The sequence below is a fragment of the Toxotes jaculatrix genome, chromosome 19 (assembly GCF_017976425.1).
Source record: "Toxotes jaculatrix isolate fToxJac2 chromosome 19, fToxJac2.pri, whole genome shotgun sequence".
NCBI classification, from domain to species: domain Eukaryota; kingdom Metazoa; phylum Chordata; class Actinopteri; family Toxotidae; genus Toxotes; species Toxotes jaculatrix.
In genome coordinates, this window is record NC_054412.1 from 15,050,270 (window position 1) to 15,072,210 (window position 21,941).

The following is a 21,941-nucleotide window of genomic DNA, read 5'->3' on the forward strand; positions in this document are numbered from 1 at the left end:
GTGTTCCATTTAACTAACCTTCTTTGTCCTGATCTTCCTCAACACTGTCTGTTACTGCCCTCCCATCCTGGGGAGGGTGCTCCTGAGTTGGATGGCTCTCGTGTTTGTCTTTGTGCTCTTCCTGTTCTGGCTTGTTAGAGCCTTCAGTCGTGCTCTGAGGAGTCCTTTTCTCAGCCTCACTGCTCCTCCTGAGGCTCTGCGAGTCCAGGCTGTCCATTGACTCGTTTCCATTCACACAGTCCACTTGTGATACTAGGAGACCCTCTGTGTGCTTGGGCTGGGCCTCGGCATCTGAGGACTCGGACGTTTCAATCAAAGGCTGGCAGTCAGCCTGCGTGGCCTGGCTATCCCCGTCCGCCTTGGCATGAGAACTTCCACTGAGGCAATGCAGCTCAGTGTGTTTCTCCGTGTTCCCAGATTCTGCCTCTTTGGCTGTGGACTCCTCCTCCTTAGGTGTTGGCTCTTCTCTGGCTTTGTTGGCATCTGGAGGCTCAGCAGGGGCCACAACAGGAGGCTCATTGGAGCTCTCCTCCTCTGTGGAGGGGGCATGGGGATGGTGACCATTGGGCTGCGGACCTGTGGTATCACAAGATGATTCCTCATCCTGCGTCAAACATGAGTCACTGGGCCCTGCAGCTTCCACTTCTGCCTCGGGTTCATCCTCCTCCTCCTCTTCTATTCCTTTCTTGTAGTTTTTCTTCTTACGAATGATGCCCCGCCCCCAAGATGGCCGCCGGCGAATCTTCCGCTTAATATGATCTGTGATGGAAAGAGAAAGACGGTGAGGAAACCTTTTTAGTTCAAACAAGCAGAAAATGTTTGCAAAATTTCAGAATAACTAAATGAAACTACAAAAATGAGCAAGCTGATCAGGCAGCTCACTCCTTATTAACATCATTCAAATTCTTCTACACCTTAAAATGGCAACTAACTACAATTTCCACCCTCTTAACAGGGGAAAAAATTAGATCCACTTCATTTCAAATGCCCATTTCGCTCATTGAGTACATGACTAGATGTGCATAACTGTCAAAAAAATTCCCTTTGGCAATAGGCTGTTTGGTTCTGGGACTCAGAAGAGAAGACACCCTTCTGAGAAGAAGACACTATTCCGAGGAGAAGACACTCTTCTGACACACAAACAATACACAACTTTCTAATGTTAAACAACTGAAAGCAACTGAAGATTTCGTAAGTCCTAAACTGCAGGCAAAATATATTTTCAAACTATTCCCTTTTTGAAAAGATAGTCACACAGTTAAAAAGCTGACTGAATTTAAATCTGGACATTTGGCCCTCCTCTAAGAGTAACAAGCAGTGGGTGACAAAAATGACAAAGAAAGTACGAGAGAGAGAGGCACACAGAGAAAGCAGCCCTGTTACATCATGGATGTTGGACACTAATGGTGACAGATGGTGCTTGGGGTTTTAAGAGGAAGGGGAAAAACCAAAGTCTGCTCTCTGAGAGTGCAGTAAAAGTGTCCTAGCAAGCAAGCAAGAATGCTAAATGCAGTGAAACTTCAAAGCATTCGCCTTCATTTACTGGTTTCCCAGAGCAGACGCTCAGATACAGACCAGAGCAACACAGTCATAGAGAACGGCAGACACAGAAAGAGTGTGAAAGACAGACACATAGGGACAACCACAAGTCAGTTTCCTAGTGACACAAGCATTTGAACCTGACAATGAGTGGCATTGCCGTGACCTGTCAGTGAGACACACACCCTAACCCCAAAGGAACCCTTTGGTCTTGGCACTGAAAGGCCTTCACAAGTTAAAATAATCTGCTGAGTCCCTGAGTCCCATCAGGCGCCTCTGACACTGCAATATTCTGTGTAATGCCTGGATAAAAACAGTAATTCTTTTATAAAACAACTATCTCAAAAAGGACAAAGTCATAACTTAAAAGGCTGTGTGTGTGTGTGTATGTGTGTGTGTGTCTAAATGAGCTCAACCGTGGATAGAGCCACTAGATCACAGTGGACTTATTAAAATCCATAAAGTCCTAGCCATTATAATTCTGTCAAGGGCCATTGGAATGATCTAAATCTGCCAAAGTGGGATCTTATGCAGAATCAATAACATATGCCAGCTTGGTTCTCAGAGGACTAAATGACCAGGACTCCTGTAAGTTATTCAACACAGATTATACTGCAAAGTATATACACTGAGCAGAGCTTTTTTACCTTAATACTAAAGAGACTCCACTGTGTCACATGTACCTGCACCACACTCCTCTCAATGCTTTTATCCAGGGTTCATCTTTCCACTGTAAAGATGTGATTATGCATGATGTACATCAAAAGGAGGCAGAAAACAAAACCTTATATTAAGCACTTGTTTGCAATGTGGAGGGAAAACGGGAAGGAAACCAATCACACTGACTTAAAGTTATATTTTCTCTCTCGCAACAGTCAAAAAGGGGATAATTAGTCAACTGGTGCTTGGTGATGGGCTCAGGACCCTCCTCTTAAGGAGCTGTGTTCTCTAGTGACCCTCTTAATGACCAGCCACACATTTCCTGTCAGCCACAACCAGCACACCAGACAACCCAGAGGGGACACTTGGTGCCAGCTAATTCTGTACAATTGTTGGAAAATAACAGCAATTCACATGTGTTTATGCAGTGGCTACATTTGGGTATGTTCTATATCTTATCACCCAGACTTTCAACTACATTTCAAATAAGTACTTTTTAAAACAGTATATAAATCTATATCTAGAGGAGTACAAAGAAGTTAGTTTTAAGGTGGGATGCAGCTTTGGTTTTTGGTTCTTCCTGATATGATGTGGAAGGAGGAGACTGCCGTAGGGTAAACTCTGGAGCAGGCAGAGAGTCTCATTCATCTTTAGGCATGACTGGCACATGGGATAGCTGCTCTGCTGTAAGTGAGAGACCGTGGAGAATGAAGAAAGCAAGAATAGAGAAGAAAACCTGCCAGGCATCTTCGATATTTCTGAAAGCTGGCATCCTATCAATAATGCTTCTTTGTATGTGTGTGTAAATGTGTGATCTTTTTTTTTTTCATCCACTCAGAATGCTCACTTTTGACCACCATTTATTTATTTAACCTTCAGAATTTAGATTTCATTTAGAAATGTCACGTTGCAATGTCCAGCGATTAGTCATAGCTTGGCTCTTTTCAGTTCCAGCACAGAAAATATTACTTTTTGCTCCAAGTTATTCTTTTTTTAATATATTATGACCTTTATCAGACACAGCGAAGTAAAAGCAACCTTCAGCGCTGTTTTTCTGAAAAGAAGATAATAAAAAAGAAGCATAGCAGCTAATTTTCATCTGACCCTTCATTTCCTTTTTAACCCTCTCTAGATAGAAACTTTCCGCAGTCATTTTTTTACACAAACAAACAATTCACAGTTCAATGGAAGAGGTCTCGCTAAGGTCAGCTATCACCATCAGAGCTATGAAGGCTACTCCTGAGGGATGAGAAGTTTAGATAGAATGGCAGCAAATGACTCATCATAGTTGGCTATTAAATAATGCATGAAAAGTTGTTAGAGCATGAACAGCCAACCACCGAGGGGAGATATGCTGATGGGGGAGGGAAGACGGGAAGAAGGAAAGGAAAAGAGAGCCAGAGCACTTTGTAATAGTTAAAAGTGCCTAACCCATACAAGATTCAAGCAGTGGCAGAAATATTTCAAGTTGCTATCACACATACTTGTCAGAACAGTATGTGTGCATGGACAAATACAGCTTTTGAGAGCAAAAAGCCCCAGGAGGTGAGGCTCCAAACTGCCGTACCAGTAAGTATTAAATAAATGAATCAGTCCAGTGACACTGATGGACAATTCGGCGGCATATTGGTAATGCCTCTGGGTGGAATTGTGAATCAGTGTCTCCGATTCACTGATTTCTTTATTTAATAATTTCCTAGTACTGAGTAATCGGATCACAGCTCATCAAAGGACAGTCATACCCAGTGCTGAAGAGAAGGCAGAGGAAAGAAAAGTTCTGTAGAATCTGTAAAATAAAAACTTAAAAACCGACAGCGTCTGTGCTGTGTGAAATTTTTTCCTTCCACAGGTATCAAAGGCTAGACAGATCCACTGTCTCTATAGGATAGCTGTACAAGTAAAAGCCCTAAAGCCTTGTCAGTATAATCCAGATAAATTTCTATATACGGTTTATAGTAGGGGCTATCCAAGGAAACTTTGAAGCACCACATACCCATAGTATTATGCAATATGGCGCAGGCTATTTATTACTTTTATATCTTCCCAAGACGCACAAGCCCATAAAGGCAAGTGTATCTATCTCAGATAGATTGATATGATAGGTCTGTGGGCTCAATGCCATATTATCATCAGTACTAACTCATACTCACAGTATACCCCAAAGCTAGTTAAACAAATCTACGCAATCAATCCAATCTGCCACTGTTCTTTGCCGAGATTGTGTAAAAGGAAAAACATACCTTAAGCTTTCCATGGGAGGAACGTTACCTTCTCAAAGGGAAAGTTCAGCATGTGGGGAAATCCAATCTTTTGCTCTCTAGCCAAGACTTAGGTGAAAAGACTAACACCACTCTTATGACTGTACACTAAATGTGAAGCTACAGCTAGGAGCTGGTTAGCTCAGCTCTGCACAAAGACTTAAAACAGGGGGAAACAGTTAAGGTGCAGGCCCAGAGCATATAGTAGAAACATCCTCTAAAATTAAGTCATCAAACTTCCCCATATCCCCACCAAACCACACAAAAATAATCGACACTTAACTGAAATGCAATAACTGTGACCTGCTCCCATATATGCTGGCAAACCCATTGTCCTTCTCAGTCCTCCATTTCCTCAGTGCATCATAAAATGAGTATTTGGCTGAGGCAACAATGCTACAGCAGCATACCGGTGACTTTAGCACCTAACCTTGGAACATATTGTAAAAAGGAAGTAATAAAGTCTAAACTTTTACTGCTTACGGTAGTTAAAGGTATAGTTTATTACAATCCTAACAAATTTTCCAGATTTGTATTATCACACTTAAAAATGTGAGGAAACAACCAATGTGAACGCTACAATTACTGTGTGTGAAAACTAATATCATGACACACACAGTAATTAAATGCCATCATCTGTCGAGCATGTCTCTGGATATCAACACCAGATGAATACATTAACTATAAAAAGGAACTGTGACAACAGACCATACACATGGTAACAGCGGCCATCTGAATGACCTCACTGATCTTCAATAGCCTGAAACACAAAGTCCACTTAGATCAGTGTTATTAGGTCATTAGTTATGAAAAAGACCACTGCCTTTTAAAGGAAAGTGTTGGTTACAGATAGTAGGTTAATGGGCTACACTATATATTAATATAGAATACATGCTTAACAGTTTAAAAAAGGATGTTGTGCTTCACAAAATCAGTCTTAAGCTGATCAGTTCAAATGTAAATATCTTTGAAAAATGCTGTTGAGTTAAAAAAAAATGGTAATGGTAATCCACCGTTACTCTTGAATCAGCTATATTGGATATAAACACAGACTTGCATTCATATATTTCCAGAATGAGACTCTCATATCTGACATGCTGCCCGATGCCCTATTTTTTTCTCTTTCAAATTTGAAAGTCTAATATTTTTCAGTTTGGAGTCTTCTTGTACGTCTTTCTTCATTTCTGCTTCAAGTAAAAGCTGAGAGCTGTAGTCCTCATTCAGTGACTAGTTTGAATCTCAAATCAACTGGATACTGCTGTGACTCATACCCACACAAATACCGTATGGTTATTCAATTACACATGTAAATACACACAAACAAAACCATTTGTGCCTATATTCTGTGACATTTGTTTTCCTTTGGTCCCAAATTCTTGTAATGTATTTCCCAGCAAGACTTTACCCCAGTGTTGGCCCAGTGTCCTAAATGTGAATTCAGAGAGCAGGCATTCTCTGGAGGCAAAGGAAATGTTGTTCATTGCCATGGAAACACACTTAAACTGTGCACACACACTCAGCAATAAGGAGGTAAGTAGGTTAGTAAACAACAGAGCATCTGTCCAGGTTAGAGGGGGACTGTTAGTCTGCCCAAGGAGTTTCAGAGTCTTGAGGCAAGTGCCACTGAAAAGCACTGATAACTCAACATAAATTAGTCACATTTTAAGCTGGTGATCACATTACTTGAGAAACATGCGATTTTATTTTTTTTAAAAAGTTATACTTTTTGGTATCACTTGCAAAATGGTCATGATATAAGGTGCTTTCTTTGTAAAACTCTTAAATATATATTTGCCTGAAAGAGGTGTATAACAGTTAACCTTTCTATATTTTGTAACATTATTCTCGTTTTGAACTGCAGTATATTGACTGAAGTGTTGTTATTTTGTTAACTCCTTTATCTGGAGATTATCCCACTCAATTGCTGATCTGTTGCCATCCCAAGTCACTGTAAACAACTGACTCTGTGCATGATCCTGCACACATACGGCATGTAAGCAAGCATGCAGTTACTGTAAGCTTAGTGAAAGGCACAACCCAGCATCCAACTGTTTTTTGTCATCCTGGTTCACTGGAATCGACTGGAGTTGGGGCCTCAATCTTGTAACATTAATGAAATATTGATCTGCCTCGCTCTCATTACCTGTGACAGACAGGGTGGAGCTTGGGAACACTGGCAAGAGGTTACACCTTCACAAAACTTTACACACATATTGTAAATTTAAAAGCTTGTTTAGCTTAGTTAGTTAGGTTTTATCAAATAATGTATTGTTGTACTAAACAAGTATCATTATAATTTACATGGGTGGAAACAACAACTGTTCTTATTTTATTCACTGACAAAAGACTGTTTTTTCCACCTCTTATAAAAAAGGTGTATTTAAAGGCACGCTGCATGTGCAGTTTGTGGAAGGTCTCCCACTTGTGTTTATATTACTGTGATAATGACAGTAATAAAGAAAATGGGGTGGTAAAATGTGTGAGTTGGTTTAGCAAACAACTGACCAGCACTGAAACTGGTGTCTGCAAAAAAAAAAAAAAAAAAAAGCTGAAGTTACTTGAATACTTTCATAAATACATTTTGGGGCCATTAAACCTGCTGCCCCAAAATGCATCATCAGACACAAATATCTAGCCATTTATAATTAAACAAACTTTGAATAAGCAAAAATAAAGAGTTGTTTGTTTCTCTTTTCGTTGGCATGCTTCATTAAAAAGAAAAAAGTTATGGTTTGTGAACAATGCCCCATGTGCACGAGTGTACTCACCTGAAAGAACCTGAATTGTGCCCTAAAGCATAAGCAATAAGAAGATACTCCTGAAATGTATATTTTCCTAACTGTATCCCTCCCAGGGATGTGAATTATTCTCAGAGCTGTAATTAATACAACAAAAGAATTGTATATCCCCAGCCATGACTGCTGAACAAATTCCATTTCAACGGTTCCTGATAACTTCAACTAAATTAGTAAAATTTGTCTTTAGAAATGTGCACATAAAACAGAATATTTATTAAAGACGTTAAAAATGCAGGTCAAGAGTAGCATCTCTTTAAAGGTTAATATATGATAAATGATAAGAATATATATAAAAAAGAGGAAGCAATATCCCAGATGTTCTACACATAAAATTCAAAGCAAAGGTGGAAGTAAAATGAAGACTATACATCAGGTTGGCATCAAGCTTCCTTTCAGCTGATCTCAGTTTATCTCCAGTATTAACTTAGCACCCGCCATTTGCATTTATCTTGGGCTGTGGCTAATGATTATTTTCATTATCAAGCTTGATTACTTGTTTGGTCTAAAACGCATCACAAAACAGTGTAAATGTCCATCACAATTTCCTAAAACCCCCAAATAATCAAATCACTGTAACAAAGAAAAGCAGTTGAGAAAAAAGTCTCACACTTGAACCCCTGTGACATTTTTACTTTAACCATGACTAAACCATTAATCAATAATGAAAACAGCTGCGAATTAAATTTCTGTCAATGTACTAATTAATTTATTAACTGCTGCACTTCTTATACTATATACATAGATATATATAGATATATATAGATATAGATTTAAAGATCTGTCTGTTTGCTTAATTTGTATTTCTTCTTCTTCACTTCAGCAATGAAAGATACACCCAAGGAACAACTGTTCCACATTTGCTTTAGGAGTTTAAATTATGGACTATGAGAGTATGGAAAGGAAAGGGACAAAAAAGCAAAACTAGAGACAACATGGGAAACACTGTAGGAGACAAAGAGAGCCAGAAAGGCTGTAATGGTGACACAGGGCCTCAGGGTCTCTGGGTCATGAAAGGAAGACAGCTGTTTGTCACCTGATGTGGCACTTTGTGCTGACACTTAATGAAATGTCCAGATCAATAAATGATCCCATCCTTGCCGCCTGAAATGAAGGAGATCAGTCACTTCCCTCAATTGCTGTGTTGCCCCCCTATTTCCATCTTTCACTCCCTTTCTCTCACATAAAGGTCCACACAGCCGTATCGCCCTGCTTGCTTTTACACCCACCAAGTGCTTTATTGGGAACACCATACTACTAGTGGGTTAGTTCCTCCCTTTGCTCTCAAAACAGCCTCAGTTCTTTGAGGCATGGATTCCGCAAGATGTTGGAAACTTTCCTTTGAGATTCTGCCCCATGTTGACATGACTGCATCACATAATTTCTCCAGATTTGTAAGTTTCATATTCATGCTGCGAATCTTCTGTTCTACCACATCCCAAAGGTGTTCAACTAGATTCAGGTCTGTTGACTGGGGAGGCCAATGAAATACACTAAACTCACTGTCACATTCATGAAACCAGTGTGAGACGACTTTTTCTTTGTGGCATGGGTCATTATCAGGCTGGAAGTAGCTGTTAGAGGATGGTGAACTGTGGCCATAAAGGGATGAACTTGGTCAGCAACGATACTCAGATAGGCTGTGGCATTCAAACCATGACTGATTGGTACTGAGGGGCCCAAAGTGAGCCAAGAAAACGTTCCCCACACCATCACACCACCACAACCAGCTTGGACTGTTGACACAAGGCAGACTGGGTCCATGGATTCATGCTGCTGAACGCCAAATTCTGACCCTACCATCTGCACCCTCAGCAGAAATCCATATTCCAGGCCAGGCTACGTTTTTCCAGTCTTCAACTGTCCAATGTTGGTGAGTCTGTGCCCATTGCAGCTTCAGACTTCTGTTGTTGGCTGACAGGAGTGGAACCCCGACATGTTCTTCTGCTGTAGTAGGCCATCCGCCTCAAGCTTGGACGTGTTGTGCATCCTGACATGCTTTTCTTCTTACCACAGTTGTAAAGAGTGGTTATCTGAGATATTGTAGCCTTTCTGTCAGCTCCAACCAGTAAGACCATTCTCCTCTGACCTCTCTCTTCAGCAAGGCGTTTCCATCAACAGAAATGCTGCTCGTTGGATGTCTTTGTGTTTTTGTTTTTTTTCCGCACCATTCTGAGTTAAACTCAAGAAACGGTTGTGTGTGAAAATCCCAGGAGATCAGCAGTGTGAGAAATACTCAAACCAGCTTGTCTGCCACCAACAATCATGCTACGGTCAGAGTCACTGATTTTTTCCCCATTCTGATGTTTGATGTGAACATTAACTGCAGCTCCTGGCCTGTATCTATATTATTTTATGCACTGCACAGCTGCCACATGATTGGGTGATTGGAATATTGTGTAAATAAGCAGGTGTAAAGGTGTTCCTAATAATGTGGTTGGTGAGTGTATGTTGTGAAACCATGCTCAAGTATGAATACATAATATTTAAATTCACACATCCTTAATTTCACATAATTTGGTATATGCTTCTACAGCCATTTCAATAAGCTGTCAGACTAATGTGAGTTGGCATTCAATGCCAACGGCTTAGAAGAATCACAAAAGAATGGACAGCAGGCCACTGGGCAATCTGTATTGTAAAATCTTGTTACACATGTTGAAAGGTTGACTATGTGCTGACTGCATATTAAGACTACTACAAAGAGGAAATAGTCACAAGGTGAAGGAACTGAATACATAATTCAGTCAGTCAGTTTAAATATGGGGATGAAGGCATCTGTCTCTTTCTGTCCTTTTCCTCTCCCTCTCTCTCTCTCTGCTGCTCAGTAAATGGCCAATGGGATGATGTGCCCTCTTCTCAGAAGACAGATATGCCCTAATGCACCAGCACCTCCAAGTACTACTGAAGATGTCAGCCTACATGCACACGTACATACAAAACAGGGCATGAACGCCTTTTGGGGGAAAAGTCTGTCGCCTCAAGCAAAAACATGCATACAGACAAGTTGCAAGGCAGGAGTGAAGGGGTAGAGAGTTGTGCACTGTTTGACTCATTTTGACTGATATGCAAGTTATCACACTGCTTGTGGAAGAGAAAGAGATATGGGTATTCACCTAGCAAGAGCCTCCTGAGGAGAATGACAATGTCCAACAGCTAGGTACTGCGTACTGTACAATCAAACACCACAGATAAATCTTTGTGAACAAATGGCGATTTCACTATAGCATCTTGAGATCAGTGTTAAGCGCAAAAGGTGGATACACAGATCTTCACCAAAACCATATTGTATCCTCTATCCTACCTCCTTTTGGGTAGTTCTAGTTCTAGTTATGATGCATGTATTGTGTGCTGCAATGAGCAACCATGATTAGAACCTGTACTGCAGCTCCAGTTTTGTTCCATATGATAAGAATGATATAGTAAAAGGTGCTACTTTGATCACATGTTGGAATTTAGAGGTTTATTCTCAGCTGCAGAAAGTGCAGGAAAAAGAAGAAGCCCCATATGGGATCTTATTAGTTAGATTACTCCAGTATATAATGTTACTGCTATGCCTGCTTACACTCTGCTGACCGTCTGACAAAAGCCATGATCTGGAGGCGTATCACATTCACTGTGAAGGATAGCCATTGTGCTTTGTCGGAAGTCGTACACTTGCTAAATTGATTAGATTAGATACCAATTAGATACCCTGTGAGTCTGTTAAGGGATTCAGGTCGTCACAGCTGTATAATAATAGGACTCGGCAGAAAGGGATATTAAATTAAACTCTGTTTACACAGGGATTCTTCTCTCTACACAGACACCTTTCTGAATCAGTTTTTCCTTTTAAGATGCATTGACTTTTTATATTGTGGCAAATGAAATTAAAATCAGGTCTCTTTCAGTCAAATGCATGATGTCACAATATCAAAATACTAACAGGAACAGTGAGTAATTACTGATGATCGTCTGCTCCTCAGTGGTAATGCTGAAACAAAGTCTGCTTCCTAACATGATTAAGCTGTGCTCTTTCCACTGGAAAGTCTCCTAATCACTGATCTAAACCTTGTCAGGTGCTACCGCATTTGTTAACCAAGGTTCCGAAAGTCATATTCGAGAGTTGAGACAATGGTCTCCTGCTGTTATGAACGGCATCAAGGGATAATGCTGTGTTATGATTGCTGATCACTACGGCATATGAGAAGGCCTGCTGTGCTCACAAATAAGAACTGAAAAGCAGAGCCCATCTTGAATCCTGAAGGAGTCTCAAAATGAGCTGCTGCATCGTTGAGTATAGAGGGTGGGTTATGCTAAAAAAAAAAAAAAAAAAAAAAGGACTAGTTTGTACAACATGTTGTCTGTCCATGTCAGAATTCAAACGCACTTATTGCTAGTCCCGACAGCCACACCCAGAGGTAGTGTGATAGAGAAGGGGCAGATGTGATGTAGTTTAAATATGGGGATAACGTCACACATTTCCAGACAGTCTCTCCTGGAAGGAATTTGATGGTGTTGCATTCTTTCGTGCACAGAAAATGCCACAAATAGCTGTGTAACACGTTCAGATCCAGCTTACTCTCTCACCTCTGCACAGCCGACTAATCATCGACACGGCCCCCTCAAACATGACGTCAGAGAGGCGCAGGGGGAACAATGTTTCCAAAGCTATTTGACCTTCCGACAAGCGGTTCTGACCGAGTATATTGCTGCTTTAACGGTGCTGAGTTTCTGCAGAAATAAAGTCTCCCTCCAACAGTTTTGCTTCAGTACATCACATATCCCTTGTTATCCGGTGAAAATGAAAAATGCAACAGTTCACATTCTTTTGCATCTCCTTGAGAGAAAAATGGGACATGTGTTTGGTTGTATGGTTGTATGGTAGAGTGTCCACTAACTAATGGCAGTTTTCCCAGACAGTGTCTAGACTAAAGCCAATCTGAACTCAGACTGCCCCGTGCTGCAGCTGGCGTTGGAGGGTTAGTATTGATTGCTCCCAGCTCTTCCTTTGGCTGATTCAACAATTCTACCTGTGAACAGAGCCTGAGACCAAAAATTAAAAAAAAAAAAACCTGTATTAAGATTTATTCTCAGTAAAAATGTTCTTATTGAGCATGTGAGTTGTCTAGCTGAAATGAAGCGAGTCTGTTAGTTCAGGCAGACAATTCGAGAGGTACTGAGGCTCTACATCTGCTAATCTGTCAGCTCAGTTCTTACGACTGCCATTACCAACTGAATGGTCTATTTAAGGTGTCAAACTGAGTTGCTCATTCATAAGTGCCATTTGTGCTGCTGGTGCTTCCTATGCATTCATACCCACTGTTACCCCGGTAATGTTTTTTGTTTTCCTTGCTCCTGCTTTGGCGTGGTTCTACAATAAAAACTACCCTAGTGAAGGTAATGATGTGTAACTACAGCTACATTAAATCTTTACATTCACACCATTTACATTTATTCTCAATTTAAATAAATAAAACATTCTACTTCAAATAAATTGGGTTGGTCTGACAAGCGGGCTTACACTGTGCAACAACCATATGAAATGTCACTGATAAAACTTGTAATATAAAGAATATAGTATTTACGTATTTTATTCGGATTTATTATTACTAGTTATATCAGCAGAATGGACAGATAAGTGACAGTGTAGGCTGCATCAACATTTCTATGTATGAGCACATTCTTCCCTTTCAGGTTAGTGCCTTCAGAAATTTCTACCATGCATAAATTGATAAGCACCTCCATAAACAGCAAATCAGCTACACTTTCAGGAAAGTGTGAGTGCGGTACAATCAAATACAAAAGCTTTGCAATAAATACTTTTATTGTCAAGCTAAAAATTTTGATTTTATTGAGACCACCAGAGCGATGCCAGTCCAGCTCTATGTTAATTTTTTGATGATGTAGTTCGTGGTGGCACTGCACTGGATTGTATTTGGGAGGTGCTCCCATATGGATGGATATACAAATGTAAGGCCATTAACAACTCCCTACATGGAGAGCTAATTAGCAACGCAACCTTCAGAGAACAAAGCTTTACTAAAAGTCATTGAAAAACACAATCATGCTAAACAAGATGCCTACATCAGAAAACTATGTCCTTCATCCAAACAGAAAGAGAACCGAAGGACTGTGAAGGAGAGAGCACTTTACAGCCACTTGTTCCTGAAACAGACCCCAGAGAGGCGTGATGGTGCCACAGCAACAAAGGGGAGACCTGGTTTATAAAACAATTATAAGGTCTTAAATTTGTCATGTTAACGCTGCATGAACATGGGACCATTAGTCGCTGACATGTCACAGATAAGATGGCTTGATAAACAACAATGAACTATTCATAGGTCTGACTTGGGCACAAGGGAGTTGATGAGTTACCTAACTGTCCCTGACTGTTATGACATGTCTTAATGAATGGTTACCTGGAAAGGGGCAGCTCTGTTGAGAGAAAATGCTTTTCATCTCTAGGTTTAATGGAGATGTGGTGATTAGCCTGGATAAGTGCAAACATACATGTAATCTGGTGTAATTAAAAACGCATTCCTGTTCTTATGGTGGAGTGTCACTTAAATGTGGCCACTTCTTAGTCCCCAGAGATGTAAGAATGGATGGCTGAGTTTGTGTTTAGGAAAGTTTATCTCCACCACAGAACATGCAGGCATTAGTTTATCTATTACTCTGGGAGAGAGTCTCAGAGTAGTGGTTAGTGTGAGGGCTCCGGTGGTGTTCTCAGAGTTTGGTGAGTGAAACATCTTTAACTGAACAACCAGTTAATGAATTCCATTAAGCAGGGCTTGAGTACTGCATAAGGGCCAAAACATAATTTAGACCTCACCAACAAATCCATAAGTCATTCCAACTAAACAAGCACTAATTCCTCATGTTTGTGAGATTGTTCCAGGCAACTGCAAGTTATCAGAACCAGGCAGAGAGAGGGAATACACCCATTAGGCTACCTGGCATTTACTAGCTGCTGATGTTTACGTAAATTGACTAATCGACGGCACTATGGTAAAAACAATGAGAGTAAAAGCCCAGGATGCCTTGTATACTTTTCTGTCTGTAGTACAGCCTAAATGCTGAGATGCTGGGCTGCCCTGTAGTGTTGGAGACAGACAGAGGGAAAAAAAGGTGAGACCCTTCATTATGGAAAGCACAGCACCAGACCCACTCTAACAGGAATGGCAGGCCAGCCAATACTTTGTGAAAATACAAACCTATCTACCACCCACGGCAGCCTCTGAATGTGATTTGTGATGGACAGATAATTCAAGAATGATAACATGAACTCCAAATGATGAATATGTCATTCGTGGTCCAGTTATCTGACTAGCCAGTCAATTAGCAGTAGTCTCAGCATTTAGACACTGTATGAAAACTGTTAAGCTTTGCAAAGCTTTTACATGAGGTGAAGAAAAACAGCATTAAAATGATAAATTACCAAAGGAACGCTGTTCAATATGGACACTTCTGCATCAGCAGTATTTTCTATGCTCACTCTTGCCCTAATCCTGGCATCGTCTGTACAACACTAAGCCCCGCTTTTGAAAAGGCACTAACAATATATCATAAGTGGGCATTGTCAGCATTAAAATGTCTAGCATTCAAAATCCACATTCTCTTACTCATTCACACTCTCTTTTCCCTTCCTATCACCTTTCTAATATCCTAGGGCAGCACAGCTTGTAGTCGTTGGGCATGCACAGAAGCTATGAGCAGCAACGCTCAATCATTCCAGTGCAACTCTCTGGGCTCATTTCTCTCAGGCAGAAATGTAAGCTGTTTACAATAATATGGTTATCTGCATTGCTAAGTAATAAAACAAGGCATTAAAATCCTGCAAAGAGGATCACCACCCAACCTTGTCAACTGTGTACACTTAGCACGTGGCATCAACTATGCATGGTGATATGCTGGGAGTGAAAAGACCCACAGACACAGAATGAATCTTCAGAAACTATAACACTGATGTCAGCTCGTCAGCACCCTAAAACAATAAATGGAAGCAAGAAGCATCATGGATGATTTTACATTCATTTCACGCTTGGTGCCACAATCCATGAGGCATCTGTGCCCACAAAATGGCAGCTTACGCTCAGTGCTTATTCGCTCAGGGCTTTGTATGCTTTGCATGGATTTTTATTAGCGTGCGCCACAGGGTGTTAGGGTGTAGAGTGTGCATCTCAAGATTGTTTTCGCCTGGTAGCCAAGAAGAAGCTTGGGGAAATTCAGTGTCCAGTTCTAATAACTAATAATAACATCGCCATCTCAGTTTCAGGCAAGATGTTTTGTTTTCTCCTGCTGCCCACTACCACGTTCTAATTTTAGCCCTTAGGAAGCTGAAGAAATATTACAGCCATAGAACAGAGCAGCATTTATCACCTGTAATCTGTACCAAATGGAATCCAGACAGGTTTGTGGTAGCTGCAATGTAATTAATGATTCATGATGTTTGATATAAAATAAATATTGAAAGGAAATGATCTTATCTAAATAACGGAATGTATTAGTGCAAGCTCTGTGCTGGTCTTTTAAATTTTAGTTTCATTGAAAACCTTGTTTTTCTTTGTCTAAATTAATCTGTCAAACAAATCAGGATCAACTGAAAGACAGAATTTGATTATCACCTCAAATTCTTGACCTCTTTTCCTCTCCGATTTTCAAATTTGGAAGAAAACACGTGAGATGACTGAGCAAAACAAGGGACAAAGTTTCTGTCCGCCTGAAAGGGTGAAATGGAAAAGAAAATGTGACAGAACTACTGGCAAAGGCAAGAAAAGGAAACGTCTTTGTTTAGCTTTGTCTGGACTTTGAGGGGTTTTTCAGGTCACCTGGATTGAAAGGGAAACTTGTACAGTCATGTAAAACTGGCAGTGTGTCCACGTGCCATTCAAGTCTCAGTTCACTGAAATGTTGAGTCAAATTCAACACTCACTGAGCAGGACTTCACAAAAGCAACAATGGCAACAACTGGTTGGAGTTGCTCTGGATAAAACAAATACTTGGGAGTGATATTAAGGACATCAGCTAGCATGCAAAACACACTGGCTTCAAGGTTAAACGTATCCCTTCAGTAAGTGTAGTAGTTCCTCTGTCCTTGTAAACAGAAGAAGCATAGATGAGAAAATGAGGTAAACAAATTTGCCTTCAACAGCACTTAGTGCCTTCTTATTAACCCATTTCTGTGTGCACTGTGACCATCTCAGCATGTTACAGGCTGTGTGCCTGTCGTCCTTTTGCCCTGAGAGAAAATCCAGGCCATCCTTTTATTCAGTAACTACTTCAGCCTGAGGTAAAAGGAAGTGGGAGTGTTTATTATGACTTTAAATATCCCATCAAGGCCTCGTGATGGATTGACATTGGCAATGGGGAGAGGTGCTGTCTGTTTGCTGTGATGTGAGATACAAGCCAGGGGAGAGGCAAGACGCAGCAGAGTTCCATCTACATGAATGCAGCCTGGTGGCTGTTGCCTTGGGCATGCTATTGAGTGACGTGGAGGACACATTATGCAGCGCCTGCATTGTTATTCTTTTTTTCTGCAAACAGTTCAACAGTTGAATAAGGACAATCTTGTCAACTGGAAGATGAAAAAAAAAAAGAAAACAGACTCAGAAAGGTTTTTACCATGCGGGAAAAGCAGCATATAACTTAACCTGAGTATGGCATTTAAAGAGAGAGAACAAGAAGAGAATGATCAGACATAGATTTTTTTTTTTTTTTTTTTTAGGTAAGTAATCAATTGCATATGCCTTTTAACTGTTAAAGAAAAACCCAGCTGATTTAGCTTGCGAAAAAAAAGTCATGAGTGAATGAGAAAAACCGAAAGGACTTAATTATGAATGAAAGGAAAGCACTCCATCTGAACCAGATCCTTGCGGTGATGCACTATGAATGAACCCAGGGCTATGGCCCAGGTAATGGGCCTTGGGTTGTCTGCTCCTCCTGGGAGGGAGTGACAAGAAGAGAGAGATAGAGGGGGGTGGAGAGAAGGGCTGAGAGAAAGAGGGAGCAGAGAAATGACAGCTAACCAAGCCGGCTAATGGAAACCACATCCTTCTTCCTGTTTTCTTGTGCATTAACAGCAGCAAGGTCTCCTGTTTTCCTGATTGACCTGACAGCGGCGGGAGATGCACCAGCTATCTACATCTAAACAACTGGGCCCATCCATGGCCAGTGCTTTTAACACCTGATTCATAAATATCCTTAGCCTTCAAAAAGCCTTTCTTACTTTTTCAACTTCCTCCACGGTTCCAATAGTACATTTTATCCCTGCCACCACTGTCCGTTATATCTGAATGTCACAGGCAGTTCTCAGCTCTAGGCAAACGGAAAAGATGGAAGGAAGGAAGCAGAGAGAAGGAGAGGTGGCCCAGATAAAGGCCCTATAGAACTGCAGATACCAAAACGGTTCCAGATAGGCTTCACACCCTGCAGGTAATGATCTCGGATAACTTGAACCTTCAAGTGTTCTGACCTTCCACAGGAGAGGAAGAGAAAGCCAGTAACCCCGGAATGACCTTAGCTGCAGTGGGTGCAGTTTCATGAACTGTTTACCTCTTTTTTAATATCGGCACAGAAATTGGCATTTCCTCCAGCAGATCCACTGCGTGTTCATTATGGGGTTGTGTCATATCGAGGCATAACTGACTCTGTGATCAATTAGCCTAATTGCTGCCTTGCTGAGGTGCTCCAGGTGAGAACTGGCTGCCAATGTCACAAATTAATCACCTGAGTTAGCCTAATTAATTAAGCCTCTGGTGGAGGCTGATAACGACACTCCCAAGAGCTTCTAAATTGGTGGTCCGCATCTGTGACATTTAGCTTTGTAGATAAAGACTGCAGCTAAAAGTCGCATACATGGGCCTTCTGTTTGCCATCACCCTTAAAAATGGAAGACAACAGGTCTGTCCAGATTACGAAGTCAGAAGTCAAACAACACCCTTGTTCTACTTGGCTTTAATTGGTTTCACATTTCTACAAATATTTTAATTAATAATTTGTTTCTTTAGCCATTATATGGGTTTGATGAGCAATAAATTAGCTTTTAATAACTTAGTTGTAGCCCTAATTCATATGCACTGATAACAGTATACACCATTATGTACCTCTATTAGGTACTCCTGCATATCATCATGTAATACAATTAAATAAAAAGGCAGTAAATCAGAAATAGCATCAAGATTGAGACTTAAACATGCCCAGGGTCTTACAGTATTTATGGTAGTCAACACAGGTCCTCATCTCTCAAGAGGGGACCATCTCCCAGGAAGAAGTAATGGTTTACCCACACAGCAGGGGTTCTATTAGCAACACTCTCATGAGAGACAAGCACCACCTTGTGTTGGACAGCTGAACTACAAGGACACAATAATCAACCATAGTGTTCTCCTTCAGAGCTTATGTCACTATCCTTCCTCCACACTCTTGAATGTCTCAGGTAGACTCTGCACATCTCATTCTGACCTGCTTCTTTCAGCCCAACTCTCCATATTTCGTCCAGGTGGGAGCTGGAGGGCATTTTTTCGGATTACATCTAAAACCTGCTTACCTCTGATTTGTTCAGGTAACAGCCTCATTAGTCTGCCCCCCTGCTCATGCCAGGCCTTCCCTTCACCCTTAGGCACCTGCCATTTGCCACAGGTGGGCATGTAATTGCTCTGTGGCGTGGTCATGTTCTGAGTGGTTAGGAGAGAGCAGTCTTGCTAATGAGGCTGCTCACTGCGTTGCTTCTCCACTGCTGAGAAATATATGTGTGTGTGTGTCTGTGTGTGAGTGCAGGCAGGTGTATGGTATCACATACATCTGGCATACTGGTGTAATACAACACAGCTGCGTGCTGCGGCATCAGACAGAAAAAACAACAAGGTGAGGAAGAGAGAGTTGAAGTTTGAGCGTGTTCAAAACAAAGGGGTAATAGTATACATCGAGAGACTATGATTGATTTATGTACGCGCTATGTATTGCTTCCTCAAAACTATGCAGAAACATTTAGTATGTGCATGTGCACAAAAACTACTATACAAGTATTTTATAAATGAGGTCAACAAAACAGAAAAATATTATTAGCTATTCAGGTAAACATGAGAATTTGCTAGTCATTTTTCACCATTTCATACTCAACTTGGTTAGATAATTTATCTACCAAAACACTTATTTGGGACATGGTGACTGTGCATTTTCTGCCTGGGCACTAGACTCAGCACTGGTTGGATACATGGGGTATAGAGGACACAGATCTGCATGATCACTCTGTAGTTCTCATCAGCAACCCTGTTCAGCTTGTGTATCAATTATAAACGTGTGTGGTGTGAACGGCTGAATACTCACTAGTGGTGCACTGTTTTTCAGTGGCCTCGCCCTGAGTGCTGCTCCTGCTCTGCTCCTCTCCTGCAGTGTGGTGCTTTCTGGTTGCCACAGCGCCTGGAGCTGCAGTCAGCTGAGCTGGCGTCTGGAGGTCTGCAGTGCCCACAGAGGATCAGTTACCGACAACAGACAAAACTCTTTGTGTGAGCGTGTGCAAGTGCATGTGTTTGTGCAAATGGGAAAACATTTCTGAAAACACCAGCCAATGATAAAAATTTGATCTGACAGAGAAACATGACCAGAGGGTTGATATGGTACAACCATCTGTCAATCAGCACAACTATTAATACAAATATCATTTGCAATGGCTGTATGTTTGACTCTGAGAATGAAAAACAGGAGTGGAGCGTATGGGCATACAAGCCCCTGAAAATGGAGACATTTCAACTTTTCAGTTTCTTGGCCAAAATTCACACACAGCTCCTTTCATCTTGTCACACGGGAGAAAATCCCCCCAGATGCACTATGACGTTTGAACACTGCTGCAAGTGGACATCATGCAGTGCTGGGCTAATTGATAGCTTTATAGCAGGACCTTGACTGCAAGATGAAATATTTACACCCCTGTATTCCTCCTCTCAGGCAGCTGACTTCTGCTCCTGCAATATTCATTTAGCATCTTGTGCTTTTAGCTGCTAAAAGAGGAAATCAAAAGCAACACAGCGACTTCTGAAAATTGCTTCCTCTTTGATAAGTTTCCCGCTTGACATGGAAGAGTCAGGCCTCTGTGGCTTAAGTCAGAAGTCAATAGGCCCTCAGGGGGGTAGTGCTGTGTGTACTGTAGATAATATTTTGAAAGAGAAATCGGGTCTTTGTGTGAAGTTCCCTCAGTACACTTCTGAAATTTGAAATTTTTATAAAATGTAACCAAAAAAAACCCAATCAAAAAAAACAAATCAGGATAGAGCTGAACAAAAACGTGAGTGAGACTGGTTCATCTCTCTGAAAGGTAAAGATAGAGCATATTTCATGGGGAAAGAACTAAAACGTGTCTCTGAAGTAACAAAATGGTTCTATTTTCTCATCAAAATAAATTCAAAAACCATGAAGTCCAGGGAGGGACATGAGTTCACAGTCATTCAATAAATAAAAAAAATATACCTATTGAATATATGTTTGTGAATTTGTGATTGTAATGTGGTTTCAGGGACCAACGGTGACATTGTGCAGTCTTGTCTTCCTTCTAGATGCATTTGCGAGTGAGTGTAAGATTGTGCATAATATGTGAAGGTGTGCTTAAACATATGCACACAGACATGTTTGGTCTTGAAAAATGCACAGCTGGACTTAGCTCAGTCACGATAAGACATATAAATTACACATTTTCATTGAGTGACTAGTATATTATTATATTATAAAACACTGTTTTACATAGGAAAGTGAGAGTACTGTTACATGGGTGCAGTGTTCAATATACAGAAGTGTTAATTAGCCTATTCCCATGTTGGCAAGTCTAGGAAGAGGAATATTTGCATATGATTACATGTCTCTGTGCTCCAATATTTGACAACTTACATAAAACCCAACATTTAAAAGCTCAAGCATATTATTTAACGACATCATATATGTGTGTTTCTATGTGCATAAGCCTAATTCAGATTTACCCTCAGTCCACTTAACACTGCTTGGGGCTGTTTGGTTAGTGTGCAGATGCAGAGCGCCAAGCAGACAGCTAGCACAGAAGGTACTGTCTGGAACACTGGAGCCTCGGGCATCACTCCTTTCTGCGCCACATACTCTGCACTAAAAATTGACTGCTCCATCAAGTACTACTGGGCTACCATACAGATTTTTTTTTCTCCTAAAAGCAGGTTTCTATTCTCCAAAATAATATATCAAAGGTTTTCTACAAAAAAAAAAAGAGAGAGAGGGGAAGAGGGCAGGCAAAGAACTGCACAACTAACATGGACTGGCTAGGGCTCATTATTCAAGTGAATGAGTATTCTTCCACAGTGTTTATTTATTTAGATAAACAAATGATGCTTTTAAGTTCAGTGTTATTAGTGTGCTACATTAGCCTGCTCCACACGTAACATAATGAACACAACTACCCCTGGATAAAGAGGGCAGTGAAGACAAAATAATGGATATTTATCAAGTAACTGGAGTTATTAGATAGAAATTAGTTAGTAGCTAAATCTGGTACAATACATCTTTTCTCTCTGTATGAGATATATGTGTTTTTGCACATGGTCCCTGACAAATGAATGTAATAAACTAAAAAAAAAAAAATTTTTTTGTTTATTAAAGTTGCAAAACCATATTTTTCATAAGTAGCTAAGAGGTAGATAAAAATATGTTAACAGACATCTGTTCAAATTGTATGGTGTGTGTTCTCCATTCTGCT

General features: G+C 40.7%; 1 protein-coding gene across 4 annotated transcripts in view; it reads right to left on the reverse strand.

Moving 5' to 3' along the window:
• The window catches only part of atad2b (ATPase family AAA domain containing 2B), a 64,656-nt gene that overhangs the window by 19,265 nt on the left and 23,450 nt on the right, over positions 1-21,941 (reverse strand). For all 4 annotated transcript variants that reach the window (XM_041064625.1, XM_041064622.1, XM_041064623.1 and 1 more), the window contains exons 24-25: positions 19,559-19,687; positions 19-759 (exon numbers count right to left, since the gene is read on the reverse strand). In XM_041064625.1, coding sequence (XP_040920559.1) covers positions 19-759; positions 19,559-19,687 — 870 coding nt within the window. The remainder of the gene's footprint in view (positions 1-18; positions 760-19,558; positions 19,688-21,941) is intronic.